The following is a 24501-nucleotide window of genomic DNA, read 5'->3' as shown; positions in this document are numbered from 1 at the left end:
TCATCAAATCTTTGTCCATCTTACACCACAGTTTTTCATAATTGTTTTTGAATAAATCAATGTTCTTCGTTGTTATCTCTATTCCAAGGTACCTAACTTTGGTTGTGACTTCACAACCTGTCACCTTTTGTAGTTCTTTTGTTTTATTTGGTTGCATGTTTTTACAGAGGAATTTCGATTTCTCCTTATTTATGTATAATCCTGCTAATTCTCCGTACTCTTTTATCTTAGCTAACAGCAGTGGTGACACTTGAACCGGATTCTCCATTATGAACACTATATCGTCTGCAAAAGCTTTGTATTTATAAGAGAATCTTCTAATTTTTAGACCTTCTATTTTTTCATCTTTTTGAATTTGTTGTAACAGAATTTCAAGAGTCATTATAAACAACAATGGTGATAGCGGGCATCCTTGCCTTGTTCCTTTACTCACTTTCAATTCTTTGGTAAGGTCTGCGTTTATACACAATTTTGCATGCTGATCTGTATATATTGCTCTTGTCATTTTTATAAATTGTTCTCCTAAATTAATTTTTTCCATTACCGCAAACATAAAGTCCCAATTTAAGTTGTCAAAGGCTTTCTCTGCGTCAACAAAAAATAAGGCCACTTCTTTTTCCGGGTGCTTTTCATAGTATTCCACGACATTAATAACAGCTCTTACATTATCCCTTATTTGTCTTTTAGGAAGAAATCCCGCTTGGTCTTTGTTTATAAAGTTGGTCAGGTATTGTTTCAGTCGCTCTGCTAAAATTCTTGTATAAATCTTATAGTCATTATTCAACAATGAGATTGGTCTATAATTTTTCACGTTTGTGCTATCTTTATCTTCCTTAGGAATCAAAGAGATTACAGCTTCCCTCCAGGTCTTTGGGATTTTCCCTTCTTCTCTTATCGTGTTTAACAACTTCAACAGTTTGGGTGTTAATTCATCCTTAAGAGATTTGTAAAATTTTGATGTAAATCCATCTGGCCCTGGAGCTTTACCCTCTTGCATTGCTTTTATTGCTGCTTCTATTTCAATTTTCTCTATTGGGTCATTTAATATCTTTTTCATATATTCCGTCAAAGGTGCCACCTGGATATTTCGTAGATACTCTTCCACTTTTTCTTTACTTATATTCACACCCTTGAATAAATTTGCATAGTATTTAAAGAATTCTCTTTTAATTCCTTCTTGATCCACTACTGTTTTCCCATTTGCCATGATTTTATTTATAGTCTTATTTTCTTTCTTTCTTTTTAATTGCCAGGCCAGGTATTTACCAGGTTTGTTTGCACTTTCAAACGATTTCTGTTTCAAATTTTTTAAATTCCATTCTAGTTCTTTATTCAGCAAATGTTTAACTTGGGATTGTAATATCGTAATTTCTTTTATTAATTTTTTCTTCCCTGGTCTTTTTTTTAAGTCCTTTTCTTTTTTATTTATTTCATTTTGCAGTGCTGACAGCCTTTCTTCTCTTGCTCTTTTGTCTTTATTATTCAATGTAATTAATATACCCCTCATTACTGTTTTATAAGTGTCCCATACTGTTTGATACTCCATATCATCCGTTTCATTTATTTGGAAGAATGCTGCAGTCTCCTTTTCTAAAAATGACACAGTGTCTTTATTTTGTAGTAAATCCTCATTAATTCTCCATCTTCTTGATTTTCTTTGCAATTTTGTGGACCAGCATATTGGATTATGGTCCGCCCAAACCTTTGGAAGAATCTCAATTTTTTTTGTTATGAGGCCCAAGCCTTGGGAACCCCACAACATGTCAATTCTGGAAAAAGAATTATGCCTTGCTGAGAAAAATGTATAGTCTCTTACCTCAGGGTTGAACTTTCTCCAAATGTCTTCTAGATTTTCCTGTTTAATCAACTCAAAGAAAGAATTGGGCAGCTTCCCTTCTTTATCATTCTTCTTTGGACTTGATCTGTCAAGGTTATTTTGTATTGTCCCATTAAAATCGCCCATCATCAATACCTGGTCATAGGTCTCTTCGTCCATTTGTCGATTTATGTCTTTAAAGAATTTGTCTTTCGCTCCATTGGGTGCATAAAGTCCTAGTAGTAACGTTTTTTTCGCCTCTATCGTCACCTCAACAGCAATATATCTTCCTTCTTTATCTTTAAAGATTAATTTTGGGTCAAGTTGTTCTTTAATGTAAAAAACCACCCCTCTTTTCTTTTGCTCTGCTAGTGAAAAAAACTCCAACCCCAAATTTCTATTCCACAAAAATTTACTGTCCTTGTGTTGTATATGAACTTCCTGTAAACAAATTATATTACATTTTTGCTTTTTAATCCAATGAAATGTTCTCCTTCTTTTCTGTGGTGAATTTAGTCCATTTATATTCCAAGATAGTAATTTGTACTCCATTATGATGTTGGTTCTTTATTTTCTTCAAAAAAGCTATGCATCTCTTGTTCGCATCTTATTGCAATCCTTTTGCCATTTTGTTCAAATCCAAGACCCTCTGGTATTATCCATCTATATCTTGTGCCCTCTGCACGCAACTGATCAGTTAGCTTCTTGTACTTTTTCCTATCGCTGATCACTTCTCTTGGTAGCTCTTTCATTATTTTAACTCTGCTCCCTTCTATTGCCCAGGCTTTTTGGTACCCTTTCCTCAAGATTTTCTCTGCCACCTCTTTTGATCTTAATCTTATGACGATGTCTCTTGGCAGGCCTTTATTTTTCGCATAAACTGAGTTGACTCTATAGGCACCCTCCAACATACTCTTAAATCTGTCAGGGTCTTCTTCTATGTACTCAGTGATGATATCCACCATATAGCCTTTTAAATCTGTCTCTTCTTTTTCAGGTATCCCTCTTAGACGCACTTGTGACTCCAGCAACTTACAGTCGTGTATTATGACCTTTTCTTGGATTTTTAGCAAGGCAGAGGCCTGTGTATCCACTTTCATCTCTACCTCTTTCACTTTAAAGGACTTCCTGTTTGGCTGGAAGACAGTCTGCAGCTCCCTAACAGAGGGGGATTTTATTGTCACTGTTCAGGGTATTAAAGACCCCTGATAAGGTCTATGCTCATTAACCCTAGGCAAGGGTTAACCCAAGACGACTTATCTTCCTTTAATGCTGTTGATATCGAACTGGAAGAGTCAGGAAGCTGACTCCTTCATTTCTTGATGTCCGGCAATGGAATTTGTCAACCATCGTCTGCAGTGACTCTAAAGTGACTTCGGTCACTTAAGGCTGTCGGAATCCAAGCACTCTAGAAGGACTGATTTTAATTGCAAGAAAATAACAGCCGAGGGAGTTAAGAACAGAGTGTTGGACTGGATGGGCCATTGGCCTGATCCAACATGGCTTCTCTTATGTTCTTAAGGTGGATGGATTTCATTTTGTGGAAGGCTAAATGTGGTGCCTTCTATGGAGACCGATCAAGATGGGGAGTCATTTGTGTCTGTATGACAATATGTAAACTATGACCGACAGAAATATAGCACCTATTTCTACCTACTTTATATTTTTATATCTTTTAATCTCCTATTCTCTTATTTTTATATTTTTAAACTTTATTAATTCATGTAATTGTATTATTTAAACCATTGCTGTCTATTTTAACCGAATCATGCTTGTCATGTCTGTGAGCCGCCCTGAGCCCGCCTTCTGGTGGGGGAGGGCGGGATATAAAAATAAAATTTGCTTTGCTTTGCTTTGTAGCAGTGAAAAAGAGCAAGAGCGTAGTAGTGCCTTGAAGACTAACAGAATTTGTGGCAGGGTTGTTGCACAAAGCACTTCTGTCTGTTGCAGAAAACACTTGTGCCAAGAGGATTGGCTACCTCAGCGGGTGGGGCCTAATATGCAAAGGAGTTCCTGCCTCCGAAAAGCCCTGAGTAAATGACATGACATTAATATAGAATTTATATCAGTGCACACCGCAGCAAATAACCGTGTTTGCCTGTCTTCCTTCTCCACCCCACCCCCTCCCCAGTCTCCCCAGTTTTGAGCTGAACGTGGCATGTTCCAGAGAACTAGTCCCTTTACGATCTTCTGTGCAGGTGGTGGAAAACACAGGGGTGGAATTCTAGCAGGAGCTCCTTTGCATATTAGGCCACACACCCCTGATGTAGCCAATCCTCCAAGAGCTTGCGAGGGTCTTTTTTGTATGCTCTTGGAGGATTGGCTGCATCAGGGTTGTGTGGCCTAATATACAAAGGAGCTCCTGCTAGAATTCCACACCTGACCAAGAGGAATGTTGAAACCAGGTCTCTCTGGTCCAAATACAGTGTTCTGGACACTCCACCGTGTTGGCTGTAGGAAGGGCATGCAGTAATGGCTGTGATCGCCTTCATTTCTCCTGCCTCGGTGGGGTAAAATTGCAGAAGATCTTTCTCTTCTACTCCTTTCCCTGCTGAGTTCTTTCCCGCGAGGCGGGACTTCATGGCGACTGCAGAAGAGAAGACGGGTGACCCTGTCGCTACGGGAAACCATCATTTTTAAGGACAATAAACCCTCTTTATTAGGGACAGCCAGTGTTCTCATTGTGACGTTAAAAATGGAATACATGGGCCTCCTGCTAGAATTCCACCTCAGCGGGTCTACCCAGTAACATCATTTCTTGTCCTGTTTCTAGACTCTCCGGCTGTTACGAAGCTCTCGACGGCGGCAACACTGCGGATGCCTTAGTCGACTTCACCGGCGGCGTCTCGGAGCCCATCGACCTGCTCGAAGGCGGCTACGCGAGTGACGAAGCCAAACGAAACCTCCTCTTTGAACGGGTGCTCAAAGTCCACAACCGGGGAGGCCTCATCAGCTGTTCCATCAAAGTAAGGAGCCGGGTCTATCGATCCAACGCAGGGGTCCCTGACGTGGCACCCCGGGCACCATGGTGTCCACCAAAACCTTTCCTGGCAGAGGCCAAGAGTTTTTAGAAAGTCGGCCGGCCCAGGTGGGGAAACACTGTGTAATTGACAAAGCAAGAAGAAATGCAAGCACTCTTATTATGCTTTCAGTTCCTTGGAACATCTCAAACACAACTTCCAACCAAAATACACTGAGCTCAACATACATAATCGTTCCAGATCAATATACAATGCTACACAGGGACAATAGCTTGCTGTCTAAAAAGGTCCTGTTTCTTGGCAGACGCAAGTGTACCATTTATTCAACTGCAGTGAGGGCAGCAGTCCTCAATCCCACAGGTACAGCGACATGGAGCCAAAATTCCTTCTGTGTTTCGTACGCCGCTTCCGCCGGCCGCCTGTATTTTTTCGAACCAAGCGTGCAGATAGGACATGTAAGCTACGTGAGAGCTGTAGCCTAAGCACGGGTTCCGGAAAAAATTCAAAACAAAGTCTCTCCCCCAAAATACCCTCCAAGTTTCAAAAGGATTGGATTAAGGGGTCCAGTTCTATGAGCCCCAAAAGAAGGTGCCCCTGTCCTTCACTATTTCCGGCGGAGGGAAGGCATTTCCCTTTCACTGTGATGGCCAGAACTCTCTTTGAAGTTCAATTATGCTTGTCACAAGCTTGCTCCTGGCTCCACCCCCAAAGTCTCCTGGCTCCACCCCAAGTCTCCTGGCTCCACCCCCAAAGTCCCCAGGTATTTCTTGAGTTGGACTTGGCAACCCTATTTTGCCCAGCAGAACTTCTGATCGGCTGTGCAGATTGAAAGGCATCCTGTTCAATGGAGTTCACGCCTGAAATGCTGAAGAAGTTCGAGTTCTACATCATCTCTCTCCCTGACATTCTGCAGTTGGCCCCGCCTCCTGCAGCCGCCATTTTGTGCTCCCATCGTGTTTCAGAACCCCCAAAGTGTCCACAGGCTCCAAAAGGTAGGGGGTCCCTGATCTAGAGGTCAGACCTGATTTTGTCCTGACTGTGTAACCCGAGGAGCTCAGGCGAACTGAGAATAGTTTGCCCTGCCCACCCCCCAGTTATCTTCACAACAACCTAGGGTTGCCAAGTCCAATTTAAGAAATATCTGGAGACTTTGGGGGTGGAGCCAGGAGACTTTGCAGATGGAGACTTTGGGGGTGGAACCAGGAGCAAGGTTGTGACAAGCACAATTGAACTCCAAAGGGAGTTCTGGCCATCACATTTCAAGGGACCGCATGTCTTTTAAATGCCTTCCCTCCATTGGAAATAATGAAGGATAGGGGCGCCTTCTTTGGGGGTTCCTAGAATCAGACCCCCTTGTCCAATCGTTTTGAAACTTGGAGTGTATTTTGGGGAGAGGCACCGGATGCTATGCTGAAAATTTGGTGCCTCTACCTTAAAAAACAGCCCCCCTAGAGCCCCAGATACCAGTGGATCAATTGTCCATTGTACCCTATGGGAATCGATCTCCATAGGGAATAATGGAGCGCCAAGCAGACATTTCCCTCCCCCCCCACCCCGCTTTCTGAGGACCCTGAAGCGGGGGGATCCCCTGCCCCCAACTGGAGATTGGCAACCCTATGTGCGTGCGCACTGCTTCAGATCAAGTACCTGAAGAAGTGCGCATGAATTAAATTTTGTTGGCCTTAAAGGTGCCACTGGACCCAAATAAAATAAAATTGATGATGATGATGAAGAAACCTAGATCCTAGTTGGACACTCTTAACCACTACACCATATTGGCTCAGCAGGCCCCTTCTTATGTTCATAAATATCCATTGGCAGTTTTTTCAGGAAGGGAACAACAGGTTTTTGCGTGTGTTCAGAAAGCTTGCAACCAAAGGGAGAGACCGCAGGCTCTATAAGACCTGTTAGTCTTTTCCTTAAAACCCCTTCGCAGTTAGCCTCAAAGGAGACCTTTGTTCTTAAACCCCCATCTCCTCAGATGACAGTTTCTAAGAATGCTTCGGTTCTTTTCCTCGTGAAGATAGATAAGCGTGGGTAGACATATTAGTCTGTCTGTTGCAGTAGACGATAGCAAGAGTCCAGCTCACTTCTTCAGTGACTTCAGAACCTTCAGTAACTCGCAAAAGCTCGTCCCCTGCCACAAATTTTGTTAGTCTTTAAGGCACTGTTGGACTCTCTGGTTTGGTGTGGAGAGCCAGTTTGGTGTAGTGGTTAAGTGTGCGGACTCTTATCTGGGAGAACCGGGTTTGATTCCCCACTCCTCCACTTGCACCTGCTGGAATGGCCTTGGGTCAGCCATAGCTCTGGCAGAGGTTGTCCTTGAAAGGGCAGCTGCTGTGAGAGCCCTCTCAGCCCCACCCACCTCACAGGGTGTCTCTTTTGGGGAGGAAGGGAAAGGAGATTGTAGGCCGCTCTGAGACTCTTCGGAGTGGAGGGCGGGATATATATCCAATATCTTCATCTACCTCACAGGGTGTCTGTTGTGGGGGGGAAGGTAAAGGAGATTGTGAGCCACACTGAGACTCTTTGGAGTGGAGGGCGGGATATAAATCCAATATCTTCATCTACCTCACAGGGTGTCTGTTGTGGGGGAGGGAGGTAAAGGAGATTGTGAGCCGCTCTGAGACTCTTTGGAGTGGAGGGCGGGATATAAATCCAATATCTTCATCTACCTCACAGGGTGTCTGTTGTGGAGGGGAAGGGAAAGGAGATTGTGAGCCGCTCTGAGACTCTTCGAAGTGGAGGGCGGGATATAAATCCAATATTTTCATCTACCTCACAGGATGTCTGTTGTGGGGGGGAAGGTGAAGGAGATTGTGAGCCGCTCTGAGACTCTTCGGAGTGGAGGGCGGGATATAAATCCAATATCTTCATCTACCTCACAGGGTGTCTGTTGTGGGGGAGGAAGGTGAAGGAGATTGTGAGCCGCTCTGAGACTCTTCGGAGTGGAGGGCGGGATATAAATCCAATATCTTCATCTCCCTCACAGGGTGTCTGTTGTGGGGGAGGAAGGGAAAGGAGATTGTGAGCCGCTCTGAGACTCTTCGGAGTGGAGGGCGGGATATAAATCCAATATCATCATCTTTTTCTCTGCTCTTTTCTTTTCCTCACAACCACTGCTTCCGCACTGTGTTGTTTTCTTTGGCCAGGCCACCTCAGCCGCTGACATGGAAGCTCGCTTGGAGTGTGGCCTAGTCAAAGGCCACGCCTACGCGGTCACCGATGTGAAGAAAGTCCGCCTCGGCCATGGCCTCCTGTCCTTCTTCAAGTCTGAAAAGCTGGACATGATCCGGTTGCGGAACCCCTGGGGGGAGAGAGAGTGGAACGGCCCCTGGAGCGACACGTGAGTTAGGGCTGGAAAGAGCCATTTCACTCCATATTGCCTAGGGATGCCAGCCTCCAGGTAGGACCTGGGGATCTCCCAGAATTACAGCACGCCTCCAAACTACAGAGGTCAGTTCCTGTGGAGAAAACGGCTGCTTTGAACGGTGGATTCTATGGCATTGTTCTGGCCAAAGATGCTAAAAACAACAAAAAAGGGTTCTTTTCTTATGTTCAGAGTAAGGAAAAGAACAAGCTTGCAAGTTAACATTACCTAGCGTATGCGCCGCTCTCTGCAAACCTCTAATGTTCTTATCCCCAGTTTCTGGCATCATACGAGGCTTTGAATTATTGTCTCACTCCCCCATACAATTTCGTTTAAAGCCCTCCTTATTAGGTTAGCAGGGCTGTTACCAAACACCCTTTTTCCTACCGCCGTAAGGTGCAAACCATCTCCTGACCTCACCATCTCAAAAGCGTAAGCCATGGTCCAGAAATCGGAATCCACCCCACCTTCCTTTATACACTGCAGCGTGGACAATCATGCCTCCAGTCCCTGTATCTTCTCCTCCAGCAGGGCCACTAACTTACACTTGCTGCAAGTGTAATTCGTGCTACTCTCAGATAGAAATACAAACATCCCACAGTCTTTACACGTCACTGCCTCTGCTCCCTCACCAGCCATACTGCTGCAATCCATTTCAAAATTTTCTTTATCTTCACTTCTCTTTAAATCCCACTGCCAACTGCTATTTGAAACTAATTGTGGGTAACTACCCACCTTTCTACAGGACCCCCAGGCTAAGAGCCACAGGCGAAGAGCCCTTTGAGCCTTGCAAATTAAAGGCTCAAGCCCCCACCCACCTCTGACTCAACAGCCAGAGCAACAGCAGAGGGTGGGTCCAGCAATTACTCCCAGGCAAACAAGCTCTCCTCACTCAGCAACAGCTACACAAAAGCAATCAGAAACCCCTCTCCAGCAGGCACCAAGCACTCACACAGTTACCTCCGACAGCAACCCTAGGTAATGCTCTCCAGCAGTTTTAGAAAAGCAAATCAAGTCTCACTAACCTTACCAGCAGCTCTGTTCTAGATCCAAACACCTTCTACTGCAGCTGAGCCACTTCTGCCTCTGACAAGGATGAGCCTTGCAAATTAAAGGCTCAAGCCCCCACCCACCTCTGACTCAACAGCCAGAGGAACAGCAGAGGGTGGGGCCAGCAATTACCCCCAGGCAAACAAGCTCTCTTCACCCAGCAACAGCTTACCAGCAGCTCTGTTCTAGATCCAAACACCTTCTACTTCAGCTGAGCCACTTCTGCCTCTGGCAAGGATCCTTCTGCCTCTTTTGGAAATTAGCATGTCTGGGAGATTATTCAAGCTTAGGTTTCCTAGGCCATGCCTGGCAAGATCTTGGAGGGTGGGGACATGGGAAGCCCACAGTGTCATGTGCTCCATGATATCATTTGTGAGAAAACCTGGAAATGACACTAGGTAGCTCTAGCAATTGCTGGAAACTCTATGGTATAGGCATAGAGGTTTCTGGTAATTCCTAGAGCCACCCAAATGCCACTTCCAGGTTTTCCCCAGAAGCCACGTCATGGTCCACACTACGCTGACTTTAAAGAAAATTCTGAGCAGCAGCAGGCAATAAGGGTGTGAGCCATTTCTAACCTGGTGTTCTCTGATGTTTTCTTTCCATTCTCGCAGTTCTGAAGAGTGGAAGAAAGTGAGCAACAGCGAGCGAGAGAAACTGGGCATGACTGTGCAGGACGATGGAGAATTTTGGTGAGTGCTCTGTGCAGATCGAAATGTCATAAAGAGGAGGATGCGTCTCCACTTTGGTGGAGAACCATTTCGCCAGACCCCCAGAAGGGCTATACATCCAATTTGTGTGGTGGTTAAGAGTGCAGAGAACCGGGTTTGATTCCCCACACCTCCACTAGCAGCTGCTGAAATGGCCTTGGCTCAGCCAGAGCTCTCTTATCTGGGAGAACCGGGTTTGATTCCCCACTCCTCCACTTGCAGCTGCTGGAATGGCCTTGGGTCAGCCAGAGCTCTCTTATCTGGGAGAACCGGGTTTGATTCCCCACTCCTCCACTTGCAGCTGCTGGAATGGCCTTGGGTCAGCCAGAGCTCTCTTATCGGGGAGAACCGGGTTTGATTCCCCACTCCTCCACTTGCAGCTGCTGGAATGGCCTTGGGTCAACCAGAGCTCTCTTATCTGGGAGAACCGGGTTTGATTCCCCACTTCTTTACTTGCACCTGCTGGATTGGCCTTGTGATCAGCTAGAGCTCTCTTATCTGGGGGAACCGGGTTTGATTCCCCACTCCTCCATTTGCAGCTGCTGGAATGGCCTTGGGTCAGCCAGAGCTCTCTTATCTGGGAGAACCGGGTTTGATTCCCCACTCCTCCACTTGCAGCTGCTGGAATGGCCTTGGGTCAGCCAGAGCTCTCTTATCTGGGAGAACCGGGTTTGATTCCCCACTCCTCCACTTGCAGCTGCTGGAATGGCCTTGGGTCAGCCAGAGCTCTGGCAGAGCTGTCCTTGAAAGGGCAGCTTCTGTCAGAGCTCTCTCAGTGCCACCCACCTCACAGGGTGTCTGTTGTGAGGGGAAGAAGATAGAAGAGACTGTAAGCTGCTTTGAGTCTCTCAGATTCAGAGCATAGGGCAGGATATAAATCCAAATTCTTCTACTTCTTCTTTTTAAGGAGCTCGCGGTACCATAACGTGGCATGAGCCTGAGGCAAAACCAAACCGGTTCTTCACTAAATATCGAACTTTTCCCACCGTAGGATGACGTTTGAGGACTTCTGCAAGTACTTCACGGACATCATCAAGTGTCGCCTTATAAACACGTCCTACCTGAGCATCCATAAGACTTGGGAGGAAGTGGTCTTGCGAGGGGCGTGGGCCAAACACGAGGACCCCTTGAAGAACCGGTGCGGGGGCTGCGTCAACCACAGGGACACTTTCCTGCAGAACCCCCAGGTGAGAGGCTGAAGGGATGAGTTCCATAGGGGGACTCCTCAAAACGCTGAGGGATGGGAATCCCCAAAGCTACAACCAGGGGTGGAATTCTAGCAGGAGGTCCTTTGCATATTAGGCCACACCCTCCTGATGTAGCCAATCCTCCAAGAGCTTACAAAAAAGAGCCTCGTCAACTCTTGGAGAATTGGCTACATCAGGGGTGTGTGGCCCAGGGGTGGAATTCTAGCAGGAGCTCCTTTGCATATTAAGCCACATCCCCTGATGTAGCCAATCCTCCAAGAGCTTACAAAAAAGAGCTTTGTCAGCTCTCAGAGGATTGGCTACATCAGGGGTGTGTGGCTCAGGGGTGGAATTCTAGCAAGAGCTCCTTTGCATATTAGGCCACACCTCCCTGATGTAGCCAATCCTCCAAGAGCTGACAAGGCTCTTTTTTGTAAGCTCTCAGAGGATTGGCTACATCAGGGGTGTGTGGCTCAGGGGTGGAATTCTAGCAGGAGGTCCTTTGCATATTAAGCCACACCCACCTGATGTAGCCAGTCCTCCAGGAGCTTACAAAAAAGAGCTTTGTCAGCTCTCAGAGGATTGGCTACATCAGGGGTGTGTGGCTCAGGGGTGGAATTCTAGCAAGAGCTCCTTTGCATATTAGGCCACATCCCCTGATGTAGCCAATCCTCCAAGAGCTGACAAGGCTCTTTTTTGTAAGCTCTCAGAGGATTGGCTACATCAGGGGCGTGTGGCTCAGGGGTGGAATTCTAGCAGGAGGTCCTTTGCATATTAAGCCACACCCACCTGATGTAGCCAATCCTCCAAGAGCTTACAAAAAAGAGCCTCGTAAGCTCTCGGAGAATTAGCTACATCAGAGGTGTGTGGCTCAGGGGTGGAATTCTAGCAGGAGCTCCTTTGCATATTAGGCCACACACCCCTGATGTAGCCAGTCCTCCAAGAGCTTACAAAAAAAGAGGAAGAACTCTATGAAACTCTCAACATGTCAGAGTATCAAAGAAAATTGTTTTAAGATGATGTACAGATGGTATATGACTCCTAAAAAGTTGGCAAAGATGAACAATAAGATGCCAGATAGATGTTGGAAATGTAAAAAACACGAAGGTTCTTTCTACCATATGTGGTGGACTTGTGAAAGAGCAAAAAAGTATTGGCAGATGACTCAACAAGAGATTTCTAAGATCTTGGGATATGAATTTAACAAAGTTGCAGAGACTTTTCTGTTGGGATTACAAATGGAAAAATTTCCCAAAGAAGATAGAACTTTAATCTGGTACTTGCTCTCAGCTGCTAGGACATTGTATGCGCAGTTGTGGAAGCAAAAAAAATACCAGAGAAATGGGATTGGATTGTAAAAGTTATGTCGTGGGGTGAAATGGACAAGTCAACAAGAACCTTAAGAGACTATGATTTAGAAGTATTTAAGATGGAGTGGAAAAAGTTCAGAAGATACGTAGAAAAAGAGTGGAAAATAAAAGGACATTGGACAATTTTTGATAATGACTAAGTACAAGAGGGAGGAGGATATTAATTTTGGTTCTTATTAATTAAGGGTACTTTTAATATTAAGATTTTAAGTATATAACACCGGCGGGGGTCAAGTAACGGGGGGAGGGGTGGGTAGAAAGTAATATATGAGATAGATAAAAAGTAGTTATTAATGATGTAAGAAATTGAAATTTATTACCATATGTTACTAATAAAATTGTTTGAAACAGAGAGCTTACAAAAAAGAGCCTTCTAAGCTCTCGGAGAATTGGCTACATCAGGGGTGTGTGGCTCAGGGGTGGAATTCTAGCAGGAGCTCCTTTGCATATTAGGCCACACACCCCTGATGTAGCCAATCCTCCAAGAGCTTACAAAAAAAGAGCCTTGAAAGCTCTCGGAGGATTGGCTACATCAGGGGGTGTGTGGCCTAATATGCAAAGGAGCTCCTGCTAGAATTCCACCCCGGCTACAGCCATACTCCACAGCTGGGTAAGTAGACCCCTTTTCACCCTGCCCGTACCCCAAATCAGTTTTCTGAACTTTGCGGCTCTCAACAAGTGCCCGACATTCTGACCACTAATTCCAGCCACGACAAAGGAGGCACACACTATTTTTTTACAAGACATAAGATATAGTCACGGAGGAGGGGGGCTGTGGGGGGGGGAGCACCGGCCCCTGACTTCCGGGGGGCTCTCCTAGGTGCATCCTACTTTCTTTTTGCCAGAAGCAGCAGCAAGCCCCACAGTGGATGGGAAAGGATGCCCCCTGACTTTTAAAATCCTGGCTATGCCCCTGTGTTAAGGACCCAGGTTCAATCCGTGTCATCTCCAGGTAGAAAAGAGGAGATGTCAGGTCTGGGAAAGGAGCTCTAGTCAAGCCCCCAGTTGAGTCCCCTGACCTGAGGTCCTAGTGCCAGCCGCTGCTCAGAGAGGGCAGCAGAAGAATTTTTTTTAAAAGGACATGGACGCCACGCTGGGAACAAGCCACAAGTGACAAAGGGTAGCTCTAGGAATTGGTGGAAGCTCTATGGTAAATCCATAGAGTTTCTGGCAATTCCTAGACTTACCCATTATCACTTCTGGCTTGTGCCCGGAAGTGATGGAGAGATGTCAGCGGTGTTGTCAATGATGTGCACCCCTGAGTCTCCAACCCTTCCACCAATTGCCAGGCTCAGCGGGGTGACCCTGCCTTGGAGAGCTGCTGCTGAGAAGGGTAAATGGATCAGGGATCCAGACGTGGCAACTTCACATTCCTTAATTTTGGAGTAGTGATTAAGTGCATGGTATGAGCATACTAGAGAAAGTAGAGCCGGTGGTTACGCCGTGTAGAGCCAGTTTGGTGTGGTGGTTAAGCATGCAGACTCTTACCTGGGAGAACTGGGTTTGATTCCCCACTCCTTCACATGATGGGAACTTGAGTCAGTCAGAAGTTCTTACAGAGCTGTCCTGCTCAAGAGCAATTTCTGTCAGAGCTCTCTCAGCCCCACCTGCCTCACAGGGTGTCTGTTATGGGCAGAGGAAGGGAAAGGTGATTGTCAACCACTCTGAGATGCCTTCAGGTAGTGAAGGGCAGGGCGTAAATCCAGTCTTCTCCTCTTCCTCCTCTTCTTCTTCCTCTTCTTCTTCTTCCTCTTCTTCTTCTTCCTCTTCTTCTTCCTCTTCTTCCTCCTCTTCCTCCTCTTCCTCTTCTTCTTCCTCTTCTTTTTCCTCTTCTTCCTCTTCTTCCTCCTCCTCTTCTTCTTCCTCTTCTTCTTCCTCTTCCTCCTCTTCCTCTTCATCTTCCTCCTCCTCTTCCTCTTCTTTCTCTTCCTCTTCCTCCTCTTCCTCCTCCTCTTCTTCCTCTTTCTCTTCCTCTTCTTCTTCTTCCTCTTCTTCTTCCTCTTCTTCTTCCTCTTCTTCTTCCTCCTCTTCCTCTTCTTCCTCCTCCTTCCTTTGACTCAGCCAGGCAGCTAAATCTAGAAGTATTTTGCTACTACGATGCTTCCAGATGAAGGCATTTGTAAATTACTCATGCATGGGATTAACAACAGGTCGAGGAGTCACAACAACGGAGGTGTAAGACCGGTATCACCTAACTTCTCCTTTTTGTTTGTACTTACTTAAACGATATGGCAAATTGACCATGAGTGGTATCACACTGAAACAACCCTATCTTATCCCCTTTAACGTTTAATCAAAGCCAATAAAATTTTTACTACTAATAACATGAGCTTTATTACCCATGTCTAATAGTAAGATCTGAATTGCACTCTGCAAAGAAAGGTGGAATCTATAAGCTATAAACTGCCCTAAATATTTCTTCCTCGAGTCCTCCCCAAAACTACAAAGCAGCAGAGTATATTCCACAGCCTCAGTCTGACCATCCCCACTCTTGTTTGCTTGTTTGTTTTCTCCAGTACATTTTTGACGTGAAGAAAACAGAGGACGAAGTGCTCATCAGCATCCAACAGAAGCCCAAACGAACCAGTCGGAAAGAGGGCAAAGGGGAGAACTTAGCTATAGGATTTGACATTTTCAAGGTAAGTTACGTGTTTCCAGGGCTCACTTTGTGGCAGGAACTCCTTTGCCTATTAGGCCACACACCCCTGATGTAGCCAATCCTCCTGGAGCTTTCAGGGCTCTTCGTACGGGGCCTACTGTAAGCTCCAGGAGGATTGGCTGCATCAGGGGGTGTGGCTTAATATGCAAATGAGCTCCTGCTAGAATTCTACCCCTGGGCCACACACCCCTGAGGTAGCCAATCCTCCTGGAGCTTTCAGGGCTCTTCTTACGGGGCTTACTGTAAGCTCCAGGAGGACTGGCTACATCAGGGGGTGTGGCCTGATATGCAAAGCAGCCCCTGCTACAAAGTGAGCCCTGCGTATTTCTTTACAGTCCGCCAGCCTATCATTGCATTTCAGATATGTGCTTACCTTGGTGTGGTAGTTCTGTAGAAAGGCAGGATAACTGGACAGCAGGGCATGCGCACAAAAAATGGTGTTTTTTCCCCCTTTCCTTCCCATTCATTTAAAAAATTGACATTGCATTACAAAAGTGCAGGTTTCTTGCTGTCAGGGCGGTAGAGAGAGATCAAGGTCTGGAAAACGAAATAGTTCCTTACGTCACTGTCTTGAAAAGATTAAGTTCTGTTCAAGAGAAGGACATGCCATTGTTCGGGGAACATTTCGCAAACGTATTTGTCTTAATGTGTTGTTTTGATAATGCTATTATGTACAGTTGTGATTTATCAAATCCGGGGCTTTTTTTTTTTGAGCAGGAACACACAGGAATGCAGTTCCAGCTGGCTTGGTGCTAGGGGGTGTGGCCTAATATTCAAATGAGTCCCTGCTGGTTTTTTTCTACCAAAACATCCCTGTGTGAAACAGTGGTGACATCTGGGGGTGTGGCCTAATAATCAAATGAGTTCCTCCTGGGCTTTTTCTGCCAAAACATCCCTGTGTGAAACAGTGGTGACATCAGGGGGTGTGGCCTAATATTCAAATGAGTCCCTGCTGGGCTTCTTCTACCAAAACATCCCTGTGTGAAACAGTGGTGACATCAGGGGGTGTGGCCTAATATTCAAATGAGTCCCTGCTGGGCTTCTTCTACCAAAACATCCCTGTGTGAAACAGTGGTGACATCAGGGGGTGTGGCCTAATATTCAAATGAGTCCCTGCTGGGCTTCTTCTACCAAAACATCCCTGTGTGAAACAGTGGTGACATCAGGGGGTGTGGCCTAATATTCAAATGAGTCCCTGCTGGGCTTCTTCTACCAAAACATCCCTGTGTGAAACAGTGGTGACATCAGGGGGTGTGGCCTAATATTCAAATGAGTCCCTGCTGGGCTTCTTCTACCAAAACATCCCTGTGTGAAACAGTGGTGACATCAGGGGGTGTGGCCTAATATTCAAATGAGCCCTTGCTGGGCTTTGTCTACCAAAACATCCCTGTATGAAGCAGTGGTCGCATCAGGGGGTGTGGCCTAATATTCAAATGAGTTCCTGCTGGGCTTTTCCCCCCAAAAAAAGAAAAGCCTGGGATCATAGTATTTGGGGGAGGAGTTTCTGATTGTAATTTTGATGTATCCTAGTTGAGCCCCAGCTCATCAGGGCTTAGCACGGAGGTGGCCAAACTTGCTTAATGTAAGAGCCACACAGAATAAACATCAGATGTTTGAGAGTCGCAAAGCAGGCAAGGAAAGGAAAGGTCCCCTGTGCAAGCACCAGTCGTTTCCGACTCTGGGGTGACGTTGCTTTCACAGCATTTTCACGGCAGACTTTTTACGCGGTGGTTTGCCATTGCCTTCCCCAGTCTTTTGCACTTTCCCCTCAGCAAGCTGGGGACTCATTTGACCGACCTCGGAAGGATGGAAGGCTGAGTCAACCTCGAGCCGGCTACCTGAACCCAGCTTCCGCCGGGGATCGAACTCAGGTCGTGAGCAGAGCTTAGGACTGCAGGGCTGCAGCTCTAACACTCTGCGCCACGGGGCTCTTCTATATATGCCAATAAAGGCTGGTGAGGATGACACCTTCCTGACGCAGCAGTTCCTCAGTGGAATATACCAAACAGTGGAGCGAAACATGAGGGACTGTTTCAACGGATGTGTGGCCACAAGGACAGAATCGAAGATGGCAGGTCGTCTTGTTAAACCTGCCACGAAGTACAGCAGAGGACAGAGGATGACATGTAGCAAGAGAGAAAGCCCTTCGGTGCTGGGGTGTCCCTAAAACGGGAAAGCATGAAGCCATTTTCCCCATAGTGAGAGGAAGGCTGAGTCTTCCCCAGTCCTCTACACTTTCCCCCCAGCAAGCTGGGGACTCCTTTTACCGACCTCGGAAGGATGGAAGGCTGAGTCAACCTTGGGCCGGCTACCTGAACCGGCTTTCGCTGGGATAGAACTCAGGTCGTGAGCAGAGAGTTCAGACCACAGTACTGTAGTACTGCTGCTTTACCACTCTGCGCCACGGAGCCTTTAAAAGCAGGCAAACAGGCAGGCAAATAGATATGGGGGGTGGAGGGAAAGGTGGAAAGAAAGCAACTTTAAACTTCAATGGATTCTCTAAGCCACCAGCTGGCTTGGTTTGGAGAAGTGACTTATTTATTTTATTTATCTATTTTATTTGATTTATCAGATTTATATCCCACCCTCCCCCGACAGGCTCAGGGCGGCTAACGGCAGTTTAAAAACATCAGCACTTTACAAACATATTAAAATGAGATCTAGAAAAACATTTCCGGACGTATTAAAAATCCGAGATGGCAAGCTTCTGATTTCCGTTATATTAATTCAGTGAGGTTGTCGGTGCTGAGGGTAACAGCCGCCTCCCCCTAACCGTTAAAGGCGAGTTTGAAAAGTTCGGTCTTACAGGCCCTGCGGAACTGTTGCAGGCCGCGCGGGGCCCTGATGTTTTCAGGGAGGGCACTCCGCAAAGTGGAGGCTGTTACCAAGAGCACTCCGGCTCTAGCGCCGGTCGATCGAGCTTCTTTCGGTCCAGGGATTTTAAGGAGATTTTGAGACCCTGAGCATAGCGCTCTCTGGGGTACGTACGGGGAAAGGCGGTTCCGAACGTAGACAGGTCCCAGGCCGTAGAGGGCTTTAAAGGTTATAAGCAGCACTTAAGGAGACAGAGTCCTTCTCCAAGCTAGCCAACAGGGCGGTGGGCTTTCACGAGCCGCACAGTAAGTGTAAAAGAGCCACACGTGGCTCCCGAGCCACGGTTTGGCCACCCATGGCTTAGAAGCTAAGTAGGTTAGTCTTGGTCCGTACTTGGATGGAAGACCATCCAAGCAGAGCTGCTAAGCAGAGAAAGGCGATGGCAAACCATCTCATCTCTTCCCTTGAAAACCCCTTGACGAATCGCCATAAACGTGTTGTGATTTGGCAGCACTTAAGTATTATTTACTCTTGTTATAGATTCAGGTGGGCTGCTGGGTGTTGCTCTCGAGCAAAGAACAAAGTTTGAGTCCATTGGCACCTTTAAGCCAAGCAGTGTTTAATTCTGGGCATAAGCTTCATGTGCATGCGCTCTTCTTCGGATACATTGAAACAGACTTTGCCAGTCATTGCATCTAGGTGGAGGGGAAGGTGAGTTGCCAGGAAGAGTCAAGATGTGGAAGTAACTGAGCGATAAATAGAGCTAAGATTGGATTAAAGCGGTTGGCAACTAACTCTGCCCCAGTTCTCTCAGAGCTCTCTAGGCCCCACCTGTATCACAGGGTGACTGTTGTGGGGAGAGGAAGGGAAGGAGATTGTGAGCTGCCCTGAGATTCCAAGTGAGGGGGGGAATAAATCCAATCTCCTCCTCCTCCACTTCTTCTCCTCCTCCTCCTCCTTCTCCTTCCTCTCCTTCTTCTTCTCCTTCTCCTCCTCTTCCTCCTCCTCTTCTTCTCTTTCTCCTCCTCCTCCTCCTCTTCTCCTCCTCCTCCCTCCTCTCCTCCTCTTCTTCTCTTTCTCCTTCTTCTCCTTCTCCTCCTCTTCTTCTCCTTCTCCCCCTCTTCTCCTTCTCCTATTCCTCTTCCTCTTCTTCTCCTTCTTCTCCTTCTCATCCTCTCCTCCTCGTCCTCCTCCTTCTTCTCCTTCCTCTTCTTCTTCTTCTCCTCCTCCTTCTCCTCCTCCTCCTCTTCTCCTTCTCCTCCTCCTTCTCCTCCTCTTTTCCTCCTCCTCTTCTTCTCCTTCACTTCCTCTTCTTCTTCTCCTTCTCCTCTTCTTCTCCTCCTCCTTCTTCTCCTTCCTCTTCTTCTTCTTCTCCTCCTCCTCCTTCTTCCTCTCCTCCTCCTCCTCCTCTTCTTCTCCTTCTCCTCCTCTTCTTCTTCTTCTCCTCCTCCTTTTCTCCTCCTCCTCCTTCCTCTCCTTCTCCTCCTCTTCTTCTCTTTCTCCTTCTTCTCCTTCTCCTCCTCTTCTTCTCCTTCTCCTTCTTCCCCTCTTCTCCTATTCCTCTTCTTCTCCTTCTTCTCCTTCTCATCCTCTTCTTCTCCTCCTCCTCCTTCTTCTCCTTCCTCTTCTTCTTCTTCTTCTTCTTCTCCTCCTCCTTCTCCTCTTCTTCTCCTTCTACTCCTCCTCCTCCTTCCTCTCCTTCTCCTCCTCTTTTCCTCCTCCTCTTCTTCTCCTTCTCCTCCTCTTCTTCTCCTCCTCCTCCTTCTTCTCCTTCTTCTCCTTCTCCTCCTCCTCCTTCCTCTCCTTTTCCTTCACTTCCTCTTCTTCTCCTTCTCCTCCTCCTCTTCTTCTTCTCCTTCTCCTCCTCCTCTTCTCCTTCTCCTTTTCCTCCTCCTCCTCTTCTTCTCCTTCATCTCCTCCTCCTCAAGTTTGATTTATACCCTGCCCTTGGAGTCTCAGAGCAGCTTACAGTCTCCTTTCCCTTCCTCTCCTCCCAACAGACACCTTGTGATATAGGTGGGGCTGAGAGAGCCCTGAGCAAAACTGGGACTGACCCAAGGCCACGCGGCAGGCTGCCTGTGAGGGAGGAGTGGGGAATCAAACCCGGTTCTCCACATTAGAGTCCGCCTCTCTTAGCCACTACCCCAAACTGGCTCTCAAAGCCACCCACCCGTCCCCCTACATCATTAAAAACAATAAAAACGCAGAGCTAAAATGCATACAAAGACATCTCTCGGCTTGGCTTCGCGAACGAAGGTTTAAGAAGGGTGCAATAGTCCACGTCTGCTGCAGGCTCGCTGGTGGCTGACAAGACCAATGCGGGACAGGCAGGTCCGGCCACAGTGGCTGCAGGGAAAAGTCTGATTTGGGGTTGGGGCTGTAGCAGTGCGATTCTTCCTCCATCTCCTTTTGTCCTCAAGACCAGCTATGCGTGCGTTCTCAAAGGAAGAGACAGCCCGGTGGATGGTGTGCCTCCATGCTTTGCGATCTGAGGCTAGGTCAGACCACTGGTGATGGTTGATGCGACAGGTGCCAAGGGATTTCTTCAAGGAGTCCTTATACCTCTTCTTTGGTGCCCCTCTATTTCGATGGCCGGTGGAGAGTTCGCCATACAGGGCAATCTTGGGAAGGCGGATACAAAGACATAGCATTGTAATTAAAATACAGTTCAGGAAGGAGGGATCACTGAGGGAACACCCAGATGAAAGGAAGAAGTCTTTGCTTGCTGGCAGGAGGTGGCAACAGGATAACATACAGAACTTAGAACTTGATGTGGCCGTAGCTGAAGTCCCAGGTTCAATCTCTGGCATCTTGGAGGAAAGTTGGCATAAAAATGGTAGTAGATGCCTCACGGGGGTGTTGTGATAATAAAACTAAAGGGGGGAGAACCATCTTCACTGCCTTTAGATTCTAGGAGGAAGGCTGGAATAAAAAAAAATGGGCGTAGGTGCCTAGAGAATAAGGAAGAATTGTAGTGCTGTGATACTTGCCCCCAATTTTTAGTTCAGGATTTTGGACCAGGCTGTTCCAGCTTTTGTATTTTGGTAGCTGTAATGGTTTTTCTCCTTCTGTCGTTCCGCCTGCTGGAAGTTGTATTAGGAAACAAGCTTAGGGAAGACGACGTCATTTTTAGCTTGAAGGCATCATAAGGATCTCCAGTAAACATTAAAACCCAAAAGCAAAAATGACACCAAGAATTAACCTTCAAAAATACACTAAAATAAGTGGATGACATCCCTAATACCAAAGGTCAATGTTGTGATATAGCCTATGGGACTAGGCAGGGCTTTTTTTGTAGCAGGAACTCCTTTGCATATTAGGCCGCACACCCCTGAGAAGATAAGAACATAAGAGAAGCCATGTTGGATCAGGCCAATGGCCCATCCAGTCCAACATTCTGTGACACGCAGTGGCCAAAAAACCCAAGTGCCATCAGGAGGTTCACAAGTGGGGCTAGAAGCCCTTCCACTTTGCCACACACACACCCCCCAAGCGCCAAGAATACAGAGCATCACTGCCCCAGATAGAGAGTTCCAACAATACGCTGTGGCTAATAGCCACTGATGGACCTCTGCTCCATATTTTTATCTAACCCCCTCTTGAAGCTGTCTATGCTTGTAGCCGCCGCCACCTCCTGTGGCAGTGAATTCCACATGTTAATCACCCTTTGGGAGAAGAAATACTTTCTTTTATCCGTTCTAACCTGACTGCTCAGCAATTTCATTGAATGCCCATGAGTTCTTGTTTTGTGAGAAAGGGAGAAAAGGACTTCTTTCTCTACTTTCTCCATCCCATGCATAATCTTGTCAACCTCTATCGTGTCACCCCGCAGTCGACGTTTCTCCAAGCTGAAGAGCCCCAAGCGTTTTAACCTTCCTTCCTAGGGAAAGTGTTCCAAACCTTTAATCATTCTAGTTGCCGTTTTCTGCACTTTTCCCAATGCTATAATATCCTTTTTCAGGTGCAGTGACCAGAATTGTACACAGTGTTCCAAATGAGACCGCTAAGTATTCCAAATGAGGTGGCCAATCCCCCTGGAGCTTACAGTTGGCCCTATACGAAGAGCCCTCTAAGCCAGGTGTCCTCAAACTTTTTAAATAGGGGGACAGTTCACTGTCCCTCAGACTGTTGGAGGGCCGGACTGCCGTTACTGTACAAGGACGCGGGCCGTCAGTTCTCCGTCTTCTGCATCTCTCTCCCTTCCCCACACCACACACCCCGGCCTGGGAACTCATCTCACCTCGGTATCACCTCACACTCTGTCTCCGCCGCCTCAGCCCAGTGCCGGAAGTGTGCATTGCTAACGCGAGTTTAGGTCGAACGTCACTTCCAGTCTGATTTTGCCATAACCCGGCGGGCCGCATAAACGTCCTCAGCGGGCCGCATCTGGCCCATGGGCAGTAGTTTGAGGACCCCTGCTCTAAGCTCTTGGAGGATTGGCTACATCGAGGGGGGCGTGGCCTAATATGCAAAGGCGCACCTGCTACAAAAAAAAGCCCTGGATGTGAAAGATCTACCTGAGATCTTGGGAGAGCTGGTGCCAATTTGAATAGACCACTCTGACCTTGAGGGACTGACGGTTCCCGTGTTCCTGTGGGATTTGGGCGATGCAGATAAAAGGCCATGCTTCCTCGTTTCCGTTCTCAGCAGCGTCTGCTTCCCTGCAGGTGGAGCTGAACCGGACCTACCGGATGCACACTCTGCAGCAGAAAGTCGCCAGCTCCATCTACATCAACTCCCGCAGCGTCTTCCTGAGGACGGACCTGAAAGAAGGCCGCTACATCATCGTCCCCACGACCTTCGACCCTGGCCATGTGGGCGAGTTCCTTCTCAGGGTGTTCACAGATGTGCCTTCCGATTGCCAGTAAGGGGAGGGGGCTGTCTTGCCGGGCCTCCCCCTCTCCTTTCCGCCTTCTCACCTGGGGGGGGGCACCTCTCACTTCGGGCCACACCCCAAGGCATTATAATGCTGCAGTCATAAAAAATAATAAGACTTGCCCTTCTCACTGAATCATAGTCGCAGAGCGGCTTACAATCTCCTTTACCTGCCTCCGCCCCCCCACAACAGATGCCCTGTGAGGGACTGAGAGAGGTCTCCCAGAAGCTGCCTCCCTTTCACGGACAAGAAGAAAAAGAACGTAGATTTATACCCTGCCCTTCTTTCTGAATCAGAGTCTCAGGGTTGCTTAGGGTTGCCAAGTCCAATTCAAGAAATATCTGGGGACTTTGGGGGTGGAGCCAGGAGATTTTGGGGGTAGAGCCAGGAGACATTGGGGGCGCAGCCAGGAACAAGGGTGTGACAAGCATAATTGAACTCCAAGGGAGTTCTAGCCATCACATTTAAAGGGACAGCACACCTTTTTAAATGTCTTCCTTCCATAAGAAATCATGAAGGATAGGGGCACCTTCTTTTGCGGCTCATAGAATTGGACCCCTGGTCCAATCGTTTTGAAACTTGGGGGGGGGGTACTTTGGGGAGTGGCACTAGATACTATACTGAAAATTTGGTGCCTCTACCTCAAAAAACAGCTCCCCCAGAGCTCCCGAAGCCTCCAGATCAATTCCCCATTATACCCTATGAGAATCAGTCTCCACATAGGGAATAATGCTCAGCAGATGTCCCCCCCCCTCCCCACGATTTCTGGCGACTCTGAAGCAAGGGATTGGCCTCTCTGCTCACGAGTTGCTGCCAACTTCTTCCAAGTAACACAGACACCCCATCCCAAGAGGAAGCCTTTCAATCGGAGACCGGAGCCTCCGGAGGGGAAAAGTCACATGGTGGCTTGGGGGCGGGGCTTCCGCCTGCCGGCCAGCTGAGTTGAGGTGGGAGGCAACCTGGGAAAGCGGAAGAACCCCCGCTGGGACCTGGGGATTGGCAAGCCTAGAGTAGCTTACAACCTCTTTTATCTTCCTCCCCCACAACAGACACCCTGTGAGGTGGGTGGGACTGAGAGAGCTCTCCCAGAAGCTGCCCTTTCAAGGACAACCTCTGCGAGAGCTATGGTTAACCCAAGGTTATTCCAGCAGCTCCAGGTGGAGGAGCGGGGAATCAAAGCTGGTTCTCCCAGAAAAGAGTCCACATACTTAACCACTACACCAAACTGGCTCTTGTGGGAACTATGGCTGATTCAAGGCCATTTCAGCAGGTGCAGGTGGAGAAGTGGGGAATCAAACCCGGTTCTCCCAGAAAAGAGTCCGCATGCTTAACCACTGCACCAAACTTCGTCACTTCTGGGTCGAAGCTGGAAGTGATAAAGGGAAACTCTAGGAATAACTGGGCGTGCTATGGTAAAACCATAGGGTCTCTTGACCATTTCTAGAGCTGAAATGACAACAGGTAGCTCTAGGAATCACTGGAAACTCTAGGGAGGGACGGTGGCTCAGTGGTAGAACATCTGCTTGGGAAGCAGAAGGTCCCAGGTTCAATCCCCGGCATCTCCAAAAAAAGGGTCCAGGCAAATAGGTGCGAAAAACCTCAGCTGGAGACCCTGGAGAGCCACTGCCTGTCTGAGAAGACTATACTGACTTTGATGGACCGAGGGTC

The 24501-nt window shown here is 47.4% G+C and overlaps 1 protein-coding gene across 2 annotated transcripts in view; it reads left to right on the top strand.

The window, feature by feature from the left end:
- Window positions 1-24501, top strand: part of CAPN5 (calpain 5) — a 120614-nt gene that overhangs the window by 84546 nt on the left and 11567 nt on the right. For both annotated transcript variants that reach the window (XM_060235019.1, XM_060235020.1), the window contains exons 4-9: window positions 4590-4782; window positions 7950-8143; window positions 9832-9909; window positions 10919-11114; window positions 15001-15123; window positions 22625-22821. In XM_060235019.1, coding sequence (XP_060091002.1) covers window positions 4590-4782; window positions 7950-8143; window positions 9832-9909; window positions 10919-11114; window positions 15001-15123; window positions 22625-22821 — 981 coding nt within the window. The remainder of the gene's footprint in view (window positions 1-4589; window positions 4783-7949; window positions 8144-9831; window positions 9910-10918; window positions 11115-15000; window positions 15124-22624; window positions 22822-24501) is intronic.

This window comes from Heteronotia binoei, chromosome 3 (assembly GCF_032191835.1).
Source record: "Heteronotia binoei isolate CCM8104 ecotype False Entrance Well chromosome 3, APGP_CSIRO_Hbin_v1, whole genome shotgun sequence".
NCBI lineage: Eukaryota > Metazoa > Chordata > Lepidosauria > Squamata > Gekkonidae > Heteronotia > Heteronotia binoei.
Note: the sequence above shows the minus strand (reverse complement) of the source record. Positions and strands in the feature narration are given on the sequence as shown.